Source organism: Excalfactoria chinensis, chromosome 15 (genome assembly GCF_039878825.1).
Source record: "Excalfactoria chinensis isolate bCotChi1 chromosome 15, bCotChi1.hap2, whole genome shotgun sequence".
Lineage (NCBI taxonomy): Eukaryota > Metazoa > Chordata > Aves > Galliformes > Phasianidae > Excalfactoria > Excalfactoria chinensis.
The window spans coordinates 3,644,997-3,669,904 of NC_092839.1; the positions used below are offsets into that span (position 1 = coordinate 3,644,997).

Below are 24,908 nucleotides of genomic sequence, written 5' to 3' on the forward strand. Positions count from 1 at the left end.
AGCACTTCCGGTTACCCTCTCACCCTAAGATGGCGGCGCCCGTGGGACCGGTGAAGTTTTGGAAGCCGGGTGAGGGCGGTGCGGCTGTGTGGCGGGGGAGGGTTGGTCCTGCCTTCTTTCCCTTATTTTTATCCTTTTCTCCGTGGGATAAAACGCTTCTGGCCCCGGTGGTGGTGGGGGACTGCACGGGCTACGCTGCCGGTGGGCGTGCGGGAGGAGAGGCCTCTGTGAGGTCTCCATTCGTGGATACCGAGTGGCCTTGTAGCTGGGGGCGGCGTGGGCTGCGCTGAGGGGGCTGAGGCGAGATTTGGGTTGTGTATAAGAAAAGAAGTGATTTATGCGAAGGGCGGTGAAGCTCCTGCATTGCTTGTGTAGAGCAGTGGTGATGCCCTGCAGACATCCAAGGTCCCTGCTCGTTGCAGGAGAGTTGGACTAGATCGCCTTTAAGGGCCTTTTCATCTCGAGCAATTCTGCGCTGTGAGCGGCAGCGGGATCCCGAGCCCTTCTGTTCCTCACCTCACCCATTCTGGGAGTGGATGGTTATCAGAGTCAGTGCTCATTGCTGTTCTGTATGCTGCAAAACTTCCTTGGCAACTTTGAGTTGGGGTGAATTGCTTTTAAATGGGAAAAAGTGGGGAAAAAAGCCCCAAACAAGCAAATACTATAAAACAGGAGAAACCCCTTTGCTCTCAGATTTTTCCAGTTGAATTTGCATCTAGAGACAATACGTTCCTTTGTTGAGATGAGTTTTTGCTTTGGGTTTGCCTGCATTATTTGGTATTTTTGGTTGTCGTTGGTTTTATGTTAACATGCAGCAGATATAAACTGAATTTCAGGTACTGAGGTAAATGCAGAGCTGCAGTGGTTTATCTCATCAATAGGCAAGGCTGAATGCATTCGTGGTTCGTGTTATTCCAAAGAAGTCCTGTTACGTGGCTGGCTGGCTTGAAACCCATGGCCATACTTCTGAGATTCATGTTGAAGCTATATCTGAACTGCTGCAGGGAAGAGTAACGGTCCTAAGACCTTGCTGTTTATTTTTCCTATGTGCTTTTTTTTCTCCTTTATCTTCCTTTAAAAATTCCCATATGTATTCTTATTAGTGAATTAGCAGGAGAAAGACATTGGATTTGACGCAATTTTTTGCTTGTTTGCTGATATGGAATATTTTTGATTAATTTTCTAGAAGAAAAATTGGTGTCTTGATATTTGCTGCTATGCACACAATTCCTCCTTGCAAGGAACACATTGATTTTGGTTGTGCTGTAAAAGTTAACTGCTGTCATTTAGGCACAGAAGGTCCTGGCGTCAGCGTCTCGGAGGAGAGGCAGAGTCCTGCAGAGAGCAGCGGTGTAACCGTCATCTATAATCCTTATGCTTCTCTGTCTATTGAACAACAAAGACAAAAGCTGCCTGTTTTTAAGGTACAGAAGTTCTTTCGGGGAGATATTTGATCAGTTGGATGCTGCCTGGCTTTTGTGCTTTTGTTTGTATTTGAGAAAGCAACATAGAACAGTTGTTACATGATCTTGTTCTCTTTATTTGCTGAAATTGATTATTCTCATTGACGGCTGTTGCCAATAGTTTTATGGGCTTTGTAGGTTTAATTTTGTTACTATATTTTGCATGCATAATAATTGTAGTTTTATAAGAATCGTTTAACTTTTGACAGTACATTCTCTGTAAAATGAATTTTCTTAGATAAATACTAATGTTAGCTTTCCTATTTTTGTACAAATCTGGTTTTGAGGCCTAAATGTCATCTCTTTCAGCTGAGAAATCACATACTTTATCTAGTGGAGAGCTATCAAACTCTGGTGATTGTTGGAGAAACAGGATGTGGGAAATCGACGCAAATTCCTCAGGTAAGTGTGTGTTTAGCTTGGTAAAATCTGGTATTCCCTAAAGGGTTTTGCATGAATTATTAAACAGCATCCCAGAACTGTGCTGTGAAATGGAATTTGCCACTGTTGGGTGTGTGTGTGTGTGAGTGACCAAAAGGAGTGAAAAGTAAAGCTTCGTATTGGATAGCAAGAGCTGGAATATCTGTGATACAAAGCCTTCTTCCCCTCTTGGAAAGGAACATACCCTATGCATTTATGCTGATAAAATAGTAGTTACTTTGCTAAAGTGAATGGTTTTATAACTTTATCAGAATTAAGTTTAAAGTTTTGTTGAAATATGGTTTGGAGAAGGAAAAGAAGTGTGGGTTTCTTATAAGTTTTTATAAGTTATTCTTGGTTTTTAACTTAAGTAACTCCAAGCTAATGATGAATGCCATCCGTTTCAGTGTGAGCACTTGACTTGTGCTGCCTAGCTTTTTGTCTTCAAGGAGGTTATAAAATACAGGCAAGGCATTAAAAAATGAAGTAGTTCAAATTAATATTTGAGACTCAAACTACTGCTCTTAGTTTACCTTCTGAACAATGATGTTCTTAGGAAGTAGTTATTACACTATATTTTTCTTAATTAAAAACAATTAAAGAAACTATATTGTTTTTAATGGTGAGACAAGTAATGCACAGAAAGTAACTGATTTGCTTCAGGTCAAGCATAAACTTGTGTCAGAATCAGTAAAGCAGGCAGTGTGGAGAGCTAGCACCTTGAAATTATAAGGACTTCTTTCCCTAAATATTTGTTTGCAGTACCTAGCAGAAGCTGGCTGGACAGCTGAAGGAAGAGTGGTTGGGGTGACACAGCCTCGTCGGGTTGCTGCTGTTTCAGTGAGTTTCTCCATGTCCAGTTTTTTCCACTTTATTGTCATTATAACTTCATGTTTATTAGTGGTTTTTGCTGAATAACAGAAATGGCAACTCTGAGCTCCTGAATGAATAGGGGTTTTTGCTTATCTTCCTTCCAGAAATTCTGATACTGTATGCTGAATTCAGCATGATTACTAGGTCTTGTCAACAATTTCAAGGCCAGAATAGCAGATGAAGAAGCTTAGTAATAAAATTGAGTTGCATCAGCAGAACCATACAGGGAGCTTAGGACTGTACAAGGTTGAGCTGTGATTGTCTCTGGGCTAGAGTTATGATTATATGGTCTTTAACTTGTTTTCCTGAGTAAAGTAGTGGTATGTGGTACAAGTCTGTGTGCAGTAACCTGGCCAGTGGAGGAGGTTGTATACTTCTTTCTAGTGGCTCATACCTAATTTTCTTGAACTTTCTTTTGGCTGCTTCCCCTGGTAAGAGGGTGCAGGAAAAGAAGAAACAAATTTGATAGTCTTTGCATTTAATTGGTGTGTCTAGGAGCACATAATGTAAGTAAGGTGTATTATGAAAAGGAGAGGAGATACTGAGGACAACAAATTGTACTCTGTGTTAATAATCTGCATAGAAACATTCAGTGCTGTTTGTTTTCATAACTGCCACCAAACACCGAACAGGTGGGCTGAATTTATTCTGCTGCCAATTCCTCTTTCTGCAGTAAATTGAGGTGCCTTTTTGTAGTTCTCATTTTGCCTGTTTTGTTCTTTAAATTAATGATATTTAACTTACCTGCAACGTATCTGGTAAAAATGTACTAGACTGAGTAATTGTCCACCTCAAAGGTTCACCTCATCCAGTGCTCTTTTACTAGGTCCACTGTCATTAAAGAAATGGTCTGTAGCAGTGATCTGCATCTTGTGCTTCAGGCAGTTTGCCTGCAGTGTCCTTCCTTCTCCCCTTCATAGGACATTCAGTTGACATTGAGCAGTTCTACAGGAGATGCTGCATATACTGCAGTGATTTCTCACAACAAATATATTTCTCTTTTCTCTTTTATGTCTTAGAGTACTGCTTTTAAGTCTAAAATAGGATTACTTGGTTAGGACTTAGTGTATAGGCACAGTAGGATTTTTCTTTGAGAATATAGTTGGAAGCTTCCTGCACCCCATAAATACTGCTGGGAGATGAGAGACATTGGTGATTTATTGCTTTGTTGTGAACTGAGATAGACTTTACAATTTCAATTAATGGGATTACCTACTTTCTCAGGTAGAGTGTGGAGGTTGTCCCAAGTGAAGAGCAGTGGTTGGTTTAGAAATACCTGAAGTTCTGCTTGCATTACTCAGGCTGACAGTTACTCTGAATGTTTGCCTGAAAGTGGAGTGATAAATGATGCATTCCCTGCCTGTCAGTGTGGCTTAGAATGTCATTTGAATGACTGAAAAAACTTACCGCTGGGGTTCTAATAGAACTAATGTTTGTGTTCTGGGGCTTTATTCTGTCTTTAGCTTTTAATTGCCTGTTGTAGTTTGCTGAAGCCATAGCCTGCTATTGCCTAATATTCTGTAGAATAGTAAATCAGGATTTCAGCTAAAGGAGATGTTGGCTTAAAACTGGTCCAGGGCATTTGACTTCCAAAAATTATTCCTGCTTTTAGTTATTCTGCCAGTTTTCTATCTGTTTTTTGCATAGAAATTTCAGTGTTATGGAAAGGAGACTAGCATCTTTAGATAACAAGAAAAGAAGTAAAAGTCTGAGTAAGTTCAGGGGCATATCAGCTTAACAAATAACAACTTCTGCATGCTGCCTATGCATACTCTTCTTGATAGCATTCCAGCTGTGTTCTGAAACTCCTTCCACAGTTGCTGGTGTGTGGTCCTTCCCCAACTCTGTTACTGGTTGAAGGCCAACCTTTGTGGGTCTGACACAGTGCTTTTCACAGAAAATTACTTCTAAACCTGTTTTAAGAAGTGTGAAGCAGATTAAGTCATGCTGAAGCATCTTAAAGGTTGATTTACCTCTAGCATGTTCAGCATGCACTGTGACATGGAACAGAATTTTGTATCTGATTAAGAATAAGTTATACTTCTGAAGCAGTAGCTTTGTTTCTGTTTTAACGCTGACTTTCTATGGACAAAACAACGGTATAATGAAGAATTTTGCTATTAGCTAATTTTTGTTTACACGAATCTCTATTGTCAGGTTGCAGGCCGAGTTGCTGATGAAAGGGGTGCAGTGTTGGGTCATGAAGTTGGATATTGCATTCGTTTTGATGACTGCACAGATCCGCAGGCTACAAGAATTAAGGTGAAACAGTATGTGGTTATTCTGGAAAGGTTAGCTGAAACTCTTAAAGCACTTCTGCAAAATCAGTGGGAAAGTTGTGATTCCTGTTAAAGAGAGTAGATAGCTTTTTGGTTTTCCAGATGGAGACCCCAAGTGTGTACTGAAATGGTTGGGGCTATCTAGAGTTTAATAGTGTTTTATTGTGCTAGTCTGACAGCCACTGTTGTAAAATTAGAGGAGAATCTCAAGGTGGTTGTTACCAGCTGCTGGTACGGCACTAGTGTGACCTCATCTGACTCAAAGTCGTTAGGTTCCATAGCTGGAAGCAGAACAGCTTCACAGATCATTAGAAAATGAAAAGCAGGTAAAAAAAATTAGGCAAAAGCTTAGATAATTATTGTTGTAAATGTATCATGTGTGTAATTAGGACTGCTTTCAAGGCTTTGTTGTGTTTGTTTGTTTGGCTTCTTACAGTTTTTCTTTGCATTCACTTTTAGTTTCTAACTGATGGTATGCTAGTAAGGGAGATGATGGCTGATCCTCTGTTAACAAGATACAGGTAAGGAAACGTGGACTGAACGTTTGCTGAAGTGTACCTTGGTAAACAACTGGGTATTTTGTTTGTTTTTGGCTGATGTATGATTAATATAAGTTAAAGTTAAAAAATGTGAAAATAATTCAGAAGTCTGACCTCCTTATGTTAAAAGCTTGTTAGAAAATTGATAGCTGCAGTGCCAAACCCAGCAGGATTTGGTGCTGTGATTTTTGGAGTATAACATAAATGGGCCTTGTGGAGTCTGAATTATTTCATCTGCTAGTTTTAAACTCTGCTTTTTTTTAATCAAACTAATTAAAAAAATCAACAATGAGCTGGCTTTATTCTGATATATAGAAGACATTAGCAGTATGCCAGAGATAAACCTTGGTTATTCCAGCCCTTTCCAAAGCAACCTGAATAAAGACCACTCTGTGCGTACCATGTGCTTGTTGGCTGTTATCTACCTTTTCTCTCTTGTTTGCCTCTGTGCTCTTGGTTTTGGTTTTGATCTTTTTTGTTTGTTTGTTTTTTATCTCAGTAATTTTCTAAATGAATGTGAACAATAATCCAGCAACAAAATTAAACAATGATATTTAATATAGGAAGATACTGATTCTAGCATAATTCGTTCCATTTATAGATCTTATTTTCTGCTCTATTTGCAGTGTTCTCATGCTGGATGAAGCCCATGAAAGGACTCTTTATACAGATATTGCCATTGGATTACTAAAAAAGGTGGTTATTTTTTTTAATGTGGTCTGTAACGTTTTCCTCTGTCATCATCTTTACTAAACTTCTGCTCCTGATGTTTTGTTAGTGAACGCATTTGAGAGAGTTTATCCCACAGCCCATTGTACATATTGTCTGTTTACACATCTGACACATGGGATCCTCTATTACTCTCACTCCGAGGCTGAATTTTCTCTTTATATTACATTATGGAAAATACAGTCTTTATTCTGCTGATGATGATTGTGAGAAGTGACCTTGGAGGGATTTGCTGACTTGAAAGCCATTAGTGGTCTGACTCCCACCAGAAATTATGAGTAAACTATGATTTCAGATTGAATGCCTTCAATTCTTTCTTAGTCGTGAATATAAAAATCTCCACACGCATTTCTCAGGTTGATATGATCATTTGTTGCTAAAGGTGCTTCAGTTCATCAGCTGCCTTGATCACAAACTGTTTTTATGGAGAAGTTACTCCGTGCTCTAAAACTTGTTTCTAGCCTTATAGCTCAGAAGACCATTTTTACTCTACGTGTTCTTTGTCTCTTTGATCCTAGATTCAAAAGAAGCGTGGAGATCTTCGATTGATTGTGGCTTCAGCCACCTTGGATGCAGAGGTATGTCTCACAACTTTGGTTTAAAGTGAAGTGACCCTAAATGGCAGCTCCACTTCTGTTCATGTGGAGCTTATCCTCTGTGCTGAAGAAGAGAGGAAGGAGTGAATCCAGAGGAGATGATGCTCATGATGATGCTCAGAGGACTGGAGCACCTCTCTTACAATGGCAGGCTGAGGGAGCTGGTCTTGTTCAGTCTGGAGAATTCTCTGGGGAGACCTCATTGAAGCCTTTTAGTACTTGAAGGGTGCTTATAATTAGGAGAAAGACTAACTTTTCACTTGGGCAGATAGTGATTGAAAAAGGGGAACAGTTTTAAATGAAAAGAGGGGAGGTTTAGGTAAGATGTGAGGTTGAAAACGTTTACTCAAACTGAAATGTTTGTCTTTATTTTAATGTAGAAATTCAGGGATTTCTTTAACCAAAATGATACCGGTGACCCCAGCAAAGATACCAGCGTTATCCTTACTGTGGAGGGGAGAACGTTTCCAGTGGACATCTTTTACATACAGAGGTGTGTTTCCATTTGGTCTCTTTGGTGGTGATTAAGGGTGTCTAACTTGTATGTACCAAACCAGTTATAACAAGGTGTAACATTCAATTTGGCAAACATAGCCCTTCTTCCAAAACACTTTCTTGGTTTTGGTAGCAAGAAATTAACGACAGAAGTACACATACAAGGTTGAATGAATCTTTCACTTAAGTGAGCGGCAGGAATATATTTAAGCACAATGGCGATGGAGCATCATAAGCTATAGACCAATTAAAGAAGCTTTTTTTCACCCGAGTTTATTTTGAAATAAATGCATAGAGCAGCTCAAAAGCCTCCTCAGCTTTATTTTTCAGTGGTCTCCATTCTGCAAGTGATTTGTTCTTTTGCAGTTAGTCTGGTTGATCTTTGAAGGTTCCTTCCAACTGGGCTACTCCATTCTACTCTTTTAAAGGCGTCTTTCATAGTACTGCAGTTTCATACATGGAAAGCATTAAAGCAGAGTTCTCATAAGAACTTTCGAATTTGTGCACGTAAATTCACATTAGTAGAGATGAAAATCACATTCTGTTTGTGTCAGTTCACTTCCCATGGGGAGATGTCACTCTTCTTGCATGTGCTGGGAAATGTTTCCAACAGATGGGTACCTTAATCATATGGAAAAGATAAAATAGGAGCATATGTAAAACCTCAAAATTATGTTCTTTTTCTTAGAGCAGACACATGGTCACATGTGAGTTATGTTTGAAGTATACATTGTAGAATATTTGCTTGAGAAAATGGCATTAAAAAAGCTCTTGAAGCAATAGGATATTGCTTATAGCAGCAGAACATATGCAGAATGACTTTTTAAACTCAAAGCAGCATCAAAAAAAATGAATTGCTGCTTTATAAAATATATATATATTATTTACTTTTTAAACAAATAGATGTAGAATCATAGAAGTGCTCAGGTTGGAAAAGACCTAAAGATCTTTGAGTCCAACCACAATCTAACCATACTACCCTCACCTACAATAGTCTGTGTTCTCTCTCTGCAGTCCTGTTCCAGATTATATCAAATCAACTGTGGAAACTGCAATGAAAATTCACCAGACGGAGAATGATGGTGATATACTGGCATTTTTAACTGGCCAGGTATAGACAACGGTACTTTTTTGCTTTACGGTGCTGTGCTGTTGACTTTGTGAAGCCTTTTCAGATTCTTACTTTCCTTTCTTCACTGTTGTTGAACCTTTCTGAGTCAATGAGAGCAGGATTAGACTGGTTCCAAGGACTTCAGAAAGTGCATTGGTGCAATGGTCTGAATTTTTCAGAGCTGATAAGGGATGATGGCTTTTCTCATTTAATACTGTGCAATCTTGGCCTTGTTAATATATGAACACTGTGCTTTTTGGTGATAGTCACACCTACAAAGTTGTTCAGTTTGACAGTGAGTCACTGTTAATAATTAGTGCAAATGGAATTTTATGTATATTAGTCTTAAAATCTGAAGTCTTTGACAGGAAGAACAAATTGCTATATGATTAGATTAAGAAAAAAAAACAAACAACCCAACAACTGTTTTTCTGCTGTGTGCTTGTTAGCTTACTTGTGCAGCCTGGAAGATTGAATTAGAGAGAGAGCTTACAATTCCACAGTGCAGAACAGACTGCCTTGAATGGCCTCACTAGCATCTTGCATGTTTCTATAAGAAATTCTTCATGCTTATTATTGATTTCACTTTGAAAGAGATAATTGAGTATCTGATGAGATTATATCTAAACCTTATTCTTTTTTTGTAGCTTTTTTGGGAGCCACAGTTGATCTCTGAGATTAAATGCAAAGTTGAGCAATAGGTGTTAATGCTGTTACTGTGTCATTCCAGCTCCAGACCTACAGCACAGTCAGAACAGATCAGCCCCTCAGTTTGATCTCACAAGTTGAGAGATGCAGAGGAAAACGGGTCTTCTTCCTTATTAATGAACTTTATTCAGCACACCTTTCATGATTTTTCTCATGTATTTGTGATGGGACACTGTCTTGAACAACAGCCATAACTAATATAAATAGCAACATTAATATAAATAGTAATTAACATAAGAGTATTGCAGAATTGAGGGAACTGGTCAGATGGTCCTGGATTTCAAAAAGCTAAAATTATATTAGGATTATTTTGATGCTGGTCTCGTATAGGTGATATCTGTAGGATATCTGTAAGTGAAAGCACTCTCATGCTCGTCTGTCTTGCTGTACTTCTAGGAAGAAGTGGAGACTGTTGTTTCTATGCTTATAGAACAGGCTCGGGCCCTTTCTCGCACTGGAATGAAAAAGCATCTCCGTGTTCTCCCCATGTATGCTGGGCTGCCTTCTCCTGATCAGATGAAAGTGTTTGAGAGAGTTTCTCGCAGTGTCAGGAAGGTAAGGTTTTAATTTAATGTAATCTGTACTATCCATAGGGCTGTCTCTGTTTTGTAGGTTAATGCAAGTAATGTTCACATTATGAGACTGTTGTGAGCTCTTACAGAACGAGACTTTTTGCATCTCCTAATAGTTCCTGTGTTCCTTCACACTGTGAGCCCAGACCATTTTCTCTGCTTTCCCTTTTGACCATCAATCAGTCCAAGATATGTTAGTTCTCCCTCTCCTTTCTACCTCAACTTCTCAGTCTCTAAGAGTCTTTTTACATACCACACGTATTTATCTTTATCCATTTGCAGCTTTTGCTTCTGTCCAGATGTAGTTTGTTGCACTCTGAAGTCTGCTTCACCTGTTTTCATTTCTCTCTCTGGACAAGGTACCTAGACTAAGTTGTTCTGTACCAAGAAAGGTAAAACTAAGGCCAGTGTGGGTAAAAGCTCTATTTGCATCTAAGAAAGAAGTTAGGCCTTGTTTGACTTGAGTTAAAAAAAAAAAAGCTTTGTTTTGACTTCTGGAAGCCTTGTTTAGATGTTTAACATCAAAGCGCAGTCATCTAATTGGTCGTGATTAGAGCTTTCTACTTGAGCAGAGCTTGTGGTGGGGCTGAGATAAACTGACAATTACTTGGAGTGAGTTGTTGTACTTCTTGTGCCTGCTGGAGTCTAATGGGTGAAGCTGTTCATCTGATGCTGCAGACTGTTGAGTGATAAATAACTCTTTTCTCTCCAGGATGATTAACTGCTAAGATTTACTACTTTATTTTCATGTGAAACAAGGATTAAATCTCCCTCTGTCACTTGGCGGCAATTATTTTTAATATTCTAGGACATGTGTACAAGAGCAGAAATACTGAATGTAGACAATTAGCTCTGATCCTCCCCTGGGCCTCTTGCCCTGTCCCAGTGTTACAAGCTCAGTATAACTGAGGAGCATAAATAGAGTATTTTAGATCACTAATTGAGAACATTTTATTTACAGTTAGATTACGTTTTTCTTTGCGAACACACCAAGTTCTTCCATGCTTATGAAGAGGGGATAAACCTGAATAAGAAATAGATTGTGAAACTGTAAAAACTAGAGTTACATCAAATTGAGAACTGCTTCAGCTGCCTTTTCTGTATCCTTTTGTACTACAGTGTGTGTTTACTGGAACTGTCATATCTGAGACCTTTTAAGTATCTTGTATGTGAGCCCCGGTGCAGCGATGCTAGTGACAGCACAGTTGAGATTGAAGGGTTCACAGTGTCATTGTTGTGTCCGTATCTGCAGGTGATAGTAGCCACCAACATTGCTGAGACTTCTATCACAATTCATGGAATTGCATATGTAATCGATTGTGGTTTTGTGAAGCTTCGAGCCTATAATCCAAAAACAGCCATTGAATGCCTTGTGGTGGTACCGGTATCTAAAGCTTCAGCTAATCAGAGAGCAGGACGTGCAGGCCGGAACCGCTCAGGGAAATGTTACAGGCTTTATACAGGTCAGTAATTGGATGTGTCGGGAAGGTGAGCTTGCTGACATGACTTGCATTTTGTTTTACAGTGGCTTTAGCATTAGCTTAAGGAGAACAAAACTGCATCTTCTTTTCAGCAAGAGATAGTTACTTCCCTTCATTACTCCTTTGACTTATTTAGAAATGCTTTGCTCATACCTGCTAAGCACTGGAAATGGGATCCTTTTATGAAACAGACATATGAACGTAGCAGGGAAACTTCAGTAATTGCAAACTTGCAGTGTTGATATATCTTTCAGAGTGACAACTGCACAGAATTTTGCCTTTCAGTGATTTTGATTTCTAAAGATTTGCATCACTTAACAAACAGCCACCTGAGCTACACTCTGTTGTGACTGAAGTGTCTGCTGGACTGCATGTCTAACAAAGGATTGCAGACGCCTGTCAGCTGATGGAGGGAAGCCTCCTGATGTGGTCTCCATAGCAATAGGTGCCAACCTCAAATGCTGCCTTGAAGTATTGAAGCTGGCAGTGTACAAAAATAACTGTTATAAATGAATCTGTCAGCTGCTCGGCAGTGTTCAAAATGCTACAATCCAACTGCCTCTGTTCTCAGCTGTTGGATAGGAAAAGGCTTTACAGCTGAGCACTGCAGTTGCTTATGTGCCTCAGGTTCCCTCTGATGTTACCAAGCTTTGAGACTTAGAGAGATCAAGCATATCTTTTCGAAAAGTGTATGTGCTTGCCAGCAGTTACCATATTAAAGACAGACATGGTTTGTTCCCTAAGCTTGTGTGTCCAGTGAATGAATGTTGAAATGTGGGTCAAATACAGAATCACAAGTGTAGATAAATATAGAATTTTCACCTTAAAGTAACTGAAAATTCAATCATTAAAATAATGTCATTTTGAGAAGGAGTTCTTTTAATTCTTTTAACACCTATTAAGTGTTCATAGTCAATAGTTTTAAGTTGAACTGGGTAGTTTTGTCATGGTGACTTGCACACAGGAAGAGCTGAAACCCAATCCCAAATATCTTTGCTTTCTCCTGTGATAGAGGAAGACTTTGAGAAGTTGCCCAAGTCCACTGTTCCTGAGATGCAGCGCAGTAACCTTGCACCTGTCATCTTGCAGCTGAAGGCTCTGGGAATTGACAATGTGCTCAGGTTCCCCTTCCTTTCGGTGAGTTCTGTACAGTGAAGTCTGTCATCTTCCTTTAATGCCAACAGTGATCACTAGGTGACATGTTGGTAACCCACTGAACCAGTAACTGTTGCCTTGCTGATTCGGGAATTAGACCTCACTGACCACTATCAGGTGGCAAATATCTTTCTAGGCATCAACTAGTGCAAATAATATGTGACAACTTAGAAACAACAGCTGTTGTATTTTAGAATTTGCTGTTACGAGTTTGGAGAAGCTGAGAGCAGTTTGGAAAGAAAAAGTCTTTGGGATTCTGTGAAACTATAGTTAATTGATTTGCACTGAATTTGTGGGGGGGGGGGGTGAGAATCTACAGAACTAAAGCTGTTCTTGTCCATCTTATTAAAAAAAACAAAAAAGAAAGCAATACCAGTTATTGGATTTCTAAGATTTCTAGCTGTTCTTATATAAAGAAAAGAGTAGAAGAGAAAGCTGAAAAGTAATTGATTTCATCATTGCTTTTGGATAAAGAGAGCTTGCTTTCTATAGCTTGGCCTCATTCTGTATACTGGTAGGATCTTGAGAGTGTCATAGTGATGATCCTGAACCTGTTGAGATGGCTCTGACTTGCAGCACTGGTGGTCAATAGGAGATTGACAGGAAGAGTCTGAGAACTCTTTTCATTTTGTGTGTATAGAAAGATCATTAGAATGATTTTGTGGAAGAACTTCTGTGAAAAATGTTACATTTTATGGTGAGAACTTTAAACAATCCATGTTTTTGTTTTCCACAGCCACCTCCTGCACAGTCAATGGTACAAGCTTTAGAATTACTGTATGCTTTAGGAGGTGAGAATATTATACTTCGCTTTACCTACAGTTTTCTTATGGGAGTTGTGAGAAAAAGTTGTTTATTTGGATTTGGTGATTGGATGGGCGTTAATTGTGAGTCAGACTTGCTTTTCAGAGCAGAAATGGCAGCCTAGGTCAGATGAAGCTTTTTTCTTTTTTTTTTTTAAATGTACTTTCAGCATTCTCTGCATTTATTTTATTCAATGGTTACTTCACACAGGTAAGCAAGGAAAAGCAGCAGTGACCTTCTGGGAGGAACTACTGCATAGAGTATAAAGTAGAATTTATCTGTTTTGATCATGCAAAAGCAGATCTTATAGCTATCTTCTCTGCATTGCCTTGTGCTTTCATGAGGGAACCAAGTATTTGCCATTGCTAGGAACGGAGCCCTGAGCTGATGATAGTGTTGACTTGATTTGCTCAGGCAGATCTTGTGTTCTCCAGTTCTTACAGAGTGTTATGAAGCTATGAAAGGAGGTAGGTCACCAACTAGGCCAGTAGATGAGTAAGACACTAAATTCACGTATATGCATTTATGTTGTTGGATATTCAATCTTTCATTTTGTGTTGCCATACCAGTGATGGAAACTTCAAGTATAAACAAATATAAAGAAGAAAACAAGTTGGAAGTAAAGGTGTGACACCCGTATTATTAAAATCAGTCTGACCACAAAAGAGAACTTATCATATTCAATATAATTGCTACTTTATTTCCTCCTTGGTTGGACTTCAAGAAGCGTAGAAAGCATTTTCAGTTTTTCTGTTAATGTTGTTACATTCATTATCTGATCTTGACTCTGCCTACGCATTGTAAGTACAATCTGGTACTTGAGATTGAGAGCAGAAAGCCACTGGAGACTGGATTCAAAATCTAACAAAGTGTGCTTCCCAATAGCTCGGCACAACAGGTGTGAAGCATTAGTTTCTGGACCCTTTCATTGATATGATTTTGAAGGCTTTAAACTAAAAGGGGAGATTTAGGTTAGTTGTGAGGAGATTCTTTCACTCAGGAGGCAGTGAGGCCCTGGCACTGCTGCCCAGAGCTGTGGGTGTCCATCCCTGCAGGTACCCGAGGCCATGGCTGGGCCCTGAGCAGCCTGAGCCAGCATACAGCAGGGATGGGGCTGGGGGAGCTGTAAAGTTCTTCCAACTCAGTAATTCTATGATTCTGTGATAATGTAAACAAGAGGAAAAGGATAGCAAAGAAGAGTTTGTGTAAATTTTGGAAGCTTCCTGTGGTCTGTGGCCATTTTCTACATCATTTATGAATGCTATGTTGTAATTTGTGGCAGGTGGTGCGATTCTTACTCTCATGCAGCTGTAGCTTGTTGGCTGGGATTTTCTTCTGTGCTGGTTCAGTTGCATCTAGCAAAGGAGGGTTCCACCTGAGGCATTAGGTTCTTGGCAGCCATTTCGGCCTGGAACAAGTGCCTTCTTGCTGGCTCTGAGGCATATTGCAAGGATGAATTTGCAGCCAAAGCCACCTTAGGGAGATGGAGAGGAAAGGTCAGTAAACTCACTGATCATCTGTCTGCTGCTTTGGCAAAAGCATTAAACTCACAGTAGTTTCACAGGAAAGCATGGAGCTGTTACTCTGGCTGTCCACCTTCTGTAGCAAAACAGAAGCTCTGATGTTGGTGTTTGAGGTAGAAAGAAATGCACGCATGCCTGTGACACAGGTTAGCTCTGAGACTTTCACTGAAGTTTCAGGTTTTTGCTGGTTTCATGAAGATTTCTATAAGTTACAGAGATAAAGCTGCCCAGGAATTGGCAAGTACAGTAAGGGTTGTATTTCTCTTACGCAAGTATGAACCTGTATTTCAACACTTGCATTGTAATATCATGTAAACGTGCAGCTTAGGGTCAGTACCCTACGGAGCAACTTGTGCAGGCTGAGATAGTTCTGCTGGATAAACACATCACTGTTCTCAGACTGATTATTTTTGCAGTGATGCGAACAGATTACTTTGGGGGCACCTTTTCTCAGCCTTCTCCTTTGATGCCCATTTGAAAGTCGGAGTTGTCAGCTGGAGTTTATTATTTTTAAGCATAATTTAAGGGAATGCGGATAAGCAGGCAAGAAGTGATTTTATTTATAGCTTTACTTCAGAGCCAGTATTCTGTTGAAGATTTGTTTTTGTTGCTGTCCAGCCAGGTTTAAAACTGGATGTTTTCCTCGCTTAACCCATCACTTACTAGTGATTGTATTTGAAGCTTTTTAGTGACAAGGTGCTTGAAACATGCTCAGTAGTAATCTTTTCAATGTCTTTATCCAAGCAGAGCTCTGATTTCCTCCATAGCTGTATACAGCAGTTGCTTCTAAGATTGTTTCTGTTCCAAACTTGTGTCCACTGTAGCCCTTCCCTGTAAATCCAGGCTTACTGCTACAAAGACATCTGCACACCAGCTGTGTATGTCCATACATAATTGCACTGACACTTAAGGAATTCAGCAGAAATCAATAGGCTATGGCTTAATATACCTGTAGAAAGCTAAAAGGATGATGATTTCTCTTCCTCCCTACTTTGGAACCCAGTTACGTTTCTCTAAATTAGGTGCTGCATGTTCTAAGATAGCACTTAAGCCTTGGTCAAATGGTAACTAATCATCCCTTACTTCATCACTACACATAAGATGCATTTTGTACCTGTCTCCAAGGAAAATATTTTTACAGTAGGTGCAGTATCTTGTGTTAGTGTAGGGGTGTGCTGTGCGACTTACTGCGCTGTCATAAAAAGTTCAATAAAAGTCTTATCAAGTAATAGAGGAAAGTAAATGTTTGACAGAGATAGCTGTGGCTTTGGGTGTGCTGACACGGCCTGTTGGAGCTGTCCTCCTTTGACTTTGATTTGTGGTTTGGGTTTTCTCTGTGTGGCTTTTTGCCACCACCCGGTCTGACAAATAGCATGTTTATGTATGGTTCCTCAGTCTGCTCTGGTGTGGTTATTTATGCAATCTACAGTGCTCCAGTGTCCTGATGCTTTGCTCCCATCACTTTGTCCTTGTCTGGCTTCTCTTGTGCTCTGAAAACCAAGCTGCCATGCCTTCAAACCTGTACCACTCCAGCTCCTGTAAAAAGGCTACAGCTGGAATATGGCTGGCAGCTCAGTTACTGATACACAAAGCAGGATATGCTGCAGAGAATCATTTGTGCTTCTCTGGTTTAGATGCTATGAAATGATTTCTCTATGATCCAAACAGATGTAACTCAGAAAACTGACAATGTTCCTAGGTGTATTTGCAGTATTTTTCGCTCACAATGTTACCTGGATCACCAATACATTTATCGGTGTGCTACAGGTTTGGATATGCACTGCCGTTTAACTGAGCCTCTGGGAATGAGAATAGCAGAGTTTCCTCTGAATCCCATGTTTGCAAAGATGCTTCTGGAATCAGGTAGGTTGGGAAAAAGAAACAGAGTTCTCTTCATAGTCTTGTGATGAGTAGTGGACACTGCCTCTAGTAATAGTAGCATGCTATTAGATATAGGCTACATTTGAAGCATGCAGTCTGTTCCGTCTTGGTGTAGAGTTTAGTAAGAAGAGCCATTAAACTCATGGGCCTCTCTAACAGTGACCAACATTTAACACATAACAAATTAAGATTAGTTTATTCTTTCAACTGTCCATGAGAACATTCACAGTAGATACTTTGTGTTGTTATGCTATAAACATGTATCCATTTTGAATTCATTTTCCTCTATTCTGCGTGGCAGTAAGATGAATGGGAGAGGATTTCCTTTACTGAATTTCTCCATTTACTTGTCAGGTAATTTTGGCTGCTCCCAGGAGATTTTAACAATTGCTGCAATGATGCAGATTCAGAACATCTTCTTGATCCCTCCAAATCAAAAATTGCAAGCTGTAAGTTCAGTCATACTTTAGTTGGTTTTTTTTTGGTGCATTCTGTATTTCTAGTTTTCCACCAACTATTTTATTGATGTGTGCAAATTCATACGGAAATGCAACAAAGCTTTGAACTGTACCTAATGGTTCTATGTTAAAGGGGAAACTGAGTAACAGTGGGGTCCACGTGTCTTTTGCTACTATAAACAGACTCCTTCTGAGGACCAGAAATGTGAAGGGTTATAAAGCTATATTGGCCAGCAGAAGATGTTGTTAAAGAAGGAGGAGGGTAATAAAAACAAGCCGAGCAACTAAGCAAACTTCCACAAGTCTTTCCTTTTCAGAGAACAAAAAAGAAAGTATTGGGTGATACTGAACTTTTGATAGGCATCTGGAGCCTAATTTTAATGCGTTTCTCTTAGATTTTGGGGATTTATTTTCAGTTCATTTTTCTAATTTACATCTACGAACACCACCTCAATATATATGGGTGGTAGAATACAGATGTTGTGTTGAAGAACTATTCTTTATGGTTAGAATTCTGATTGTCACTGTATTTCCTGGTGACTATAGAAACTGAGGTGATGAAACACGGCTGCTTTTAAAACAAGTTTATCTTCCTCCAGGCCAGGCAACACAGAAAGTTTGCTGTGGAGGAAGGTGATCATCTCACTATGCTTAATGTTTATGAAGCCTTTGTCAAAGTAAGTCAATGCAAGTGTATGTGGGTTTGAAGGAATGTGAAGAACCTGGGTATCCCCTGTTCTGAAGTTCTGGATATAGAATCCTCAAAGCTAAGGGCTTGCCAAGTCTATTATGTGATAGTTCAGCATTAAAAGATACTCTGGTCTTATTTTGCCACAGGTCTTCTGTAGTTCCTTTGATCACAGAACAGAAAGAATTCTGTAGTTTAGATACGGCACGGGATTCTTATCGGTACTTAAATATATTTTCAGAGATGGGGATTTTTGTGTTCAAATTCTGAGAGAAATTTGTGTTCCTACATCCCTTTTATAGAGATATTTGAGTTCTACTGATGATAAACTACATCCAACTCTAGCTGTCTTTCCTTAAAACACTGCTTCATTATTTTGCTGATATGGAGCACTTCTATAACAATATCTTTGTAAAAGTCTTGAGTTGAACCAATATAACTACTCAAGTATTTAAAAAGGAAGCTTTCTTCTTCCCATCCAATTTGGCACTAAATGAAACTTTTGCCCTTCTGACTTTGAGTCTGCACGTGTCTCTTAAAGCAGCTGAATGCAGAGATTCTTGGACTAAGTGCTGGTTTCTAGAGAAGGAGGCCAATGAAACCAGGATAAAGAAAATGTTGTTTACATTTTGAGATTAAGAACAGACTGATTTTTTTTTTTATACGATGCTTTTGTGTATGGAAATAGAATGATGGATGCTTTTGTCTTTTGCCACATAAAGAAAGAAATGAAGAATAGTAAATGTCCCTTTGAGATTTACGCTGCCATTTAGGGGCTGCTTGCAATGTGCTCTGTAATTACTGTTGCTACCTACATTTGTTAGCTGCTGTGTAAAATGATTTTCAGCAAAAAGGACAATAAATGACGTTGTAGAAGACAAAAGAAAACATAAAGACTGTGATCCAAAAGAGATTGATCATTGTTTTACTGGTGGCTTTTCATGGTAATTTCTTTCTCCTTACTCTACAGCACAGCAAAAGTTCTCAGTGGTGTCAGGAGCACTTTCTGAACTACAAAGGACTTGTTAGAGCTTCTGTTGTAAGAGAGCAGCTCAAAAAGCTTCTTGTACGCTTTAAGGTGCCAAAGAAGTCCAGTGAAGGTGAAAGCTTGCTTCTTTCTTCCTTCGTTTTCTATTAAATCTTTTGTCCCGTATGTTTTGAGGGTAGCTTCTAAATTGCCAATGTGCTTTTTGCCTTTCTTATATTTTTTTTTCATGGCCTAAAAATAACATTAATTAAAGCCATACATATTTTTTTTTCCTAAAAATGACTGAATGAGCAAATTGGTGTATTTTTACAATTAGCTCTTAGGCCAACCTTTATTAGTTACATTTTCCAACAAGAGATTATCACCATTAACCTTGAATTTAAAGGATTTAAAGGACAAGTTTACAAAGAAGTTATAAGAAGGTCACCCCATTTCTTCTTCTGGCTTTAGAAAACTGTCCTTTTGTGCTGTATTCGTGATGATGCATAGATGCTGAGCTCTGATTGCTAGCTGTGCTGTGTGGACATGAATGCTATGGCTGGCTTTCAGCACTCATCCCTAATTGCTGTGAACAATCTGACTTTAATACTTAGCTGTCACACAGGGCTGCTCCTAAGGACTTTGTATCTGTCTTTTTGGAGACATCAGTGGCAACTGCTGTTTTTTACAGGAGGTTGCGGGGCTCGTCTCCTTCCAGCTTCATTTGCTATCAAAGCTTGATGCAGCATTAGAAGTTGTCTGAGATGATTAAATGATGCTTAAGGGATTTTTCATCTTTCCATTGACTAATTTTTACAGAAAAATTCTTTTCTTCAGGTGATCCAGATCCTGTTCTAAGATGCATCGTTTCTGGATTCTTTGCTAACGCAGCTAAATTCCACTCTACTGGAGCTTACAGGTAATACATGCAGTTTCGTTACAACTTTTGCTTAGTTGAAAAGCTTGTTTGATTGGGTAAATCTAAGCACAATTAGCAGACAAGTGTGCTTCTGGATGCTTGCAGTAAGAAACACGTGGCAATTGATTTACTACATCTCTGGAGGTTTGTATGCTCAGACTGCATTGATGTCTGTCTTTGTCAAATATAAATAATGAGTTATTGATAATGGGTAATCTGTTACTAACAGTAATTAACTTGTGTAAATGCAAGCAAGCACCATGTATTTGTTCTATCACTTCCAGTGCACTGAATAAAACTCTGGAACATTGCTTCTTCATTTAGTGTAGATCGTTACATTATCAGTTGTTTCTTTGGCCAGGATTTAGGCCCGGTTCTAACCGAAAGCTTCTTCATTAAATAGAAATCTTATTAATTTGCTCCACTTCTTTCACTTTTGCCTCTTATTAACGTTCTTACTGGGGATGAAATTAATCAAATTCTAAATTATAAATCTTCCTTTTAAGGACTATCCGTGATGACCATGAACTTCATATCCACCCTACTTCAGTACTGTATGCAGAGAAACCTCCACGCTGGTAAGTTAAAGCAACTTGTGCTTGCTTTGTGATCTTTATAAGGCATTCCTGGTATCCAGACATTTTTATGATTGTCTTTATCAGTGGAGGAATAAATGTAGAAAGTCATGGTTCCCACAGAGAGAATTCGGATGGTATTTCCTTTGCAACTCTGTGGGTGATGTCCAAGTAAATCAAAGAAAGAGAGTGATGTCTACCTATCAGAAAGACTGTAGAGGTTGTAGAGCAAATTGACTATTTTTAATAGGTGCTGTGTCTTGTGCTATTGCTTGTTCTGTGAGCAGTCTCTATACCTAGATAGAGCTAGCATTGTTCTTATTAGGCCTAATAAATAAATGCACTGTCCAATAGGTGCTGCAGTGCCTGTACACGGCTTCCTAGGAGAGGGCAAATGCATATAGTTTGTGATTCAAAATGTTTGAAAACCACCTGTTTGTTGTTGATGGCAGCACTGTTGCTTGGAGCTGCCTTCCAAGGCCACATAGGATTGACACTGCCAGCTTGAATCCTGTGCTCTCATAGAATCCTTTAGGATTCCTACAGGTTACCATACCTGCCAACCTTAATTCCAGCTGCTTAGGAGCACCTTCTGTATGGAAGGCTTCAGTTCTCCATCTGTTTCAGATACATGTAAAATGTGTTCTTATTCTTCTTCCTTTTTCTCTTTAGTTGTGTTGTTCCATTTGGCAGAGAAGAGTTTGTATTCCTCTGCTTTGACAGCAAAATACCAATTAATGAGAAACCACAAAACTTGTGGCAGCTTTCCTGTGTGTAGGAGGCTGATAATGACTTGTGGCTTTGGTGACTAATTGTTCAGAGTGTGGGTTTGCATTCCCTTGGTAGAAATGATTTTCCCTGCATTAAGGTATCCTCAGAAATAGGTTGTCCTCACTGTTCATGTGGACGTGGATGTTTGAGTCCGTATAGCTGACTGTTTCTAAATCTCTTCCAGGGTATGTCCTGGCAGCAACTAAAGCTGATTTCTTGCTCTAATCATTATCTCTTCTTTCTGCATGAGGGATATTCATGCTGTGGCTTGGGCCCAGCCTATTGTGCTCCCAGGCTCTTGGTGTCTTTGGCATCCTTCCTCCTGACAGCACAGAATAACTAACATTCTCTTTTGAAGTATTCGCTATGAATCTCCTTAGTCCCATTATCTCTTTTTATACCTTGCATTGGTGTGTCCTTGTAGCACTGAATTTGTTTTAATGGTGGTCTAAAGGTTGTCTAATTTAGAGTACTCCGAACAACCCAGGAGAAAAAAGAGGTAAGAGATTACTGCACAATCTACAGACTTCCTTATCATGCTTTGAGTGCTATATGTCAGTTTGTATGTGTATCTTAATATGATGTTAATCACCTCTGTCCCTTGTTTCCTTATAGCACAAACATGTTTTTCTTTTCTTTCTCCTAGGGTCGTGTACAACGAAGTCATACAGACTGCCAAGTATTACATGAGAGATGTGACTGCCATTGAATCTTCATGGCTCGTGGAACTGGCACCTCATTTTTACCAGCAAGGAACGGTACGGAATCGGCATAAAGCCCAAACGGTACCACTGCTGTATTAACAGCTTTGTATCTGAATTGTTCAGTGATTTTTTTTAATTTATTTTGCTTTGTTATTGTTTCCATCTATTTAATAGTAAAAAAAATTAAGTTGTTTTTTTTTTTTCTTTATAAGTGTTTTAATGTAAAGAAAGAAAATAGTAAATTGATGCCTGAAAGCTTTTTTGCCCTGTTATCCAACCAACAGATGTGATTGAGAAATTATAGAACAACATATTCCTCCAAAAGATGAAATCTTGACATATTCTACACTTAAATATAGGCGTTTGGGGTTTCTTCTGCGACCATCAGTGTGACTGACAGTGGTCATGCTTTTCTTCTGCGACCATCAGTGTGACTGACAGTGGTCATGCTTTGCACAATCATTCACAAGTCTTTGTATCCTTTGTAAATGTTTGTGCAAATCCCAAGCCTTTTGTTTTTGATTATCTACTACAAAAAGTCGCCTCTGATCTGTTAAAAACATGGAAGGGGCAGCTGTTTGTACAACCTTAATTGCAAGCTTTGCTGTGTAGTATACATACTTAGAGGAAGAAGAAAGAGAAGCCCATAAATACTTCAAGGGAGGATGTGAAGAAGGCTGAGTCAGGCTCTTTACAGTTGTGCCCAGTGCCAGGATAAAAGGCAGTGGGCACAAACTGGATCACAAGAAGTTCCATCCGAACGTCAGGAAGCACTTCTTTGCTGTGCAGGTGACGGAGCGCTGGCAGAGGTTGCCAGGTTGTGGAGTCTCCTTCTTGGAGATCTTCAGAAACTACCTGGACGTGGTCATAGGAACCCTTCTCTGGGTGTCACTACTTGAGCAGGGATTGGGCCAGATGGTCTCCAGAGCTCCCTCCAAACTCAGCCATTCTGTGATTCTGTCCTCCACTTCATCTCCTAACAGTTGCAATTGTATTTTTTACTATTCTTTATCAACTCTGTCCCATACAAACTCATCAGTTTAGTCTTATTCTCACTGATAGTTGAGAGATCTGGATTGGCATTAAATATTACCTAAATATTAGTCATGCTGAAGCTGCAGATACTGCATTGTAAGTAAATTCTGTACAGACAAGATTACCAAACTGATCTTGCATGCGAGTTTCCCGTGAGATATTAATTATTGAGCTTTATGTTATGAATTAGTGGACTACTTCCAAAATGCTGAGGGGAAAAAGGCACTTGCATAGCAGGCTAATGCAAAACGAGAGATCTATTTGCATTTGAGCAGCCGTATTGCAAAAAATACTGTTTCTGATTTATACTTTGATCTGCCTTGTTATTTGACTTCTTTAAGCATCTCATGCTTGCTTGCTTTCACTTCCTGGGCTTTCTGGAAAAAAGAAAAGCACTGAACTGCATGGAGCATCATGAGATAGAATGTATCTATGTGGCTACAGTATATAGGGACATTGTTCATGTAATTGAGACGGGAGGAGTTTTTTGTTTAATAGATGTTGAGCTCTGATAATTCATCTCAGTTGCGTAGACATTTACCAGCTATAAATATATCTACGAAGCAGTTGAATACTTTCTGCCTTTTACTCTATAATGATAAAGCTAGTAATGACTGTTCAGGAACACCCTTGAGCCTTTAGCTGCAGTCAGATATACTCTGCAGGTGTGGTGTTGAGGCAGCGTTCCTGTTGTATTGAATCTGCTACTGGAACAGTTCATCCTTTTGACTCACATATTTACATGTTGTAATATCCCATAAATAACACATCTTATTACCATATAACCTCTCCATGGGCTACAGTGTGGTGTGAGGTTTTCCTTTAAATAGGTGGTGCTGGGACATGTGATTCAGTGACTCACTCAAGCAAAATGGAATTGCTTTTTGGAAGAGGAGAGTTGTCTTGAAGTGCTACAGCTGTTGTAGATATTCTGTAAAATCACATCAGAACCTGATTCTCATGCTTGCAGCCTTTTTGATTCAATAAAGTTGTACTTAGCTTGCAATGTGGCAAAAGCATTACGTTCATCCTAAAGCAGATGAAAGGTATTGGTGGTAGAGCTAGTTTTGAGGGAAAACACCTCTTTTGGTTTAGTCAGTTATCCTCATCAGTCAGGAGGCTTAGGTGTATAGATAGAAGTGCTTGAAAATCAGACATAAAACTTTGCTATCCCTGAAATGGGATCATTTGAATTCCTGTATCAGGTTTAAAAAAGCCCAATTGAACCTGAATAGGATTCTCTGTCAAGACTTGTTCCTACAATTTGTGTTTTCAGACTATTCTGTCTCATTTCAACTTCTGCAGTGGTTTAAGAAGATGATTTTCATGTTTTCATTCCATGATTGTGTGCCTTTATCTTTCAGAGCATGTGGATTCCAAGGTCCAGGGAAACTGTAGCCTTAGTGTTAATGTGTTTGTTAAAATCTTGTTCTTTATGCCTGTTCCTGGTGTCTGTGTAGATGCATTGTTGGGAATGTATGTACCCTTCAGTGTGTTTTTACACACCGACAAGCTGCTTCAAGTGCTGAGTTGTTGATGTGCTTGGAGTTAATACAGGAGTACCTGAAGATGTTTAACACCAAGCTGAGGGGTTACTTTTGGGCGCATGGAGGCTGTTTGATTTCGTGGATTTATTTTAGCTGTATCAGGGATAAACAAGGGCTTGGGAAGGGTGGTCTGACATCTTTGCATTTGTTTTAATTTGGGTTTAATGAGTAGAAACGTTCCAGTTGAACTTGTCTAATTGTGGTGCATATGCTGAGTGTTGGGTTTTTTTCCTCTCTTCTTGCAGCATCTCTCCTTGAAAGCAAAAAGGGCGAAAGTAGATGACCACTGATTGGATGTGACTTCAGTCTCGTGATGGCAGATGCAGAATCTACCAGTGATTTGAAGCTGGCTACAGCCCATCCAGCAGTCAGTTCATTACCAACTTGATCTTACATCAACTTAAATGTTAAATGCCTGCCAGGATCTGTAGGGATTTGTGCATGACCAGTACTCTATAAACCTATGTAGAGCTTGCGTTGTGGACATTTTATTCCTTGCCTAATTGACCACTGTTGTTAATCTAGGCATGTTGCTCCTTTTAAATAGATAGACAAAAAAATAATTATTAAAAAGACAAAAACAAAAAAAGAGGACATGCAGGATCACAAAAAAGG

At 39.3% G+C, this 24,908-nt stretch overlaps 1 protein-coding gene across 2 annotated transcripts; it reads left to right on the forward strand.

The window, feature by feature from the left end:
- Positions 1-24,660, forward strand: DHX35 (DEAH-box helicase 35). Of its 2 annotated transcripts, none has more exons than XM_072350011.1 (22): positions 1-69; positions 1,291-1,424; positions 1,773-1,865; positions 2,646-2,723; positions 4,914-5,018; positions 5,495-5,556; positions 6,201-6,270; positions 6,822-6,881; positions 7,280-7,392; positions 8,409-8,505; positions 9,610-9,768; positions 11,038-11,248; positions 12,279-12,403; positions 13,158-13,212; positions 16,516-16,611; positions 16,984-17,078; positions 17,687-17,764; positions 18,746-18,875; positions 19,580-19,661; positions 20,168-20,239; positions 21,654-21,792; positions 24,539-24,660. In XM_072350011.1, exons 1-22 carry the CDS (start codon positions 30-32, stop codon positions 24,581-24,583), a joined length of 2,139 nt encoding a protein of 712 aa, XP_072206112.1. In that variant the 5' UTR covers positions 1-29; the 3' UTR covers positions 24,584-24,660. The 2 variants fall into 2 exon arrangements, with proteins under 2 accessions (XP_072206112.1, XP_072206113.1); XM_072350012.1 differs by having other exon boundaries at positions 21,654-21,765.
- The last annotated feature ends 248 nt before the right edge of the window (positions 24,661-24,908 follow it).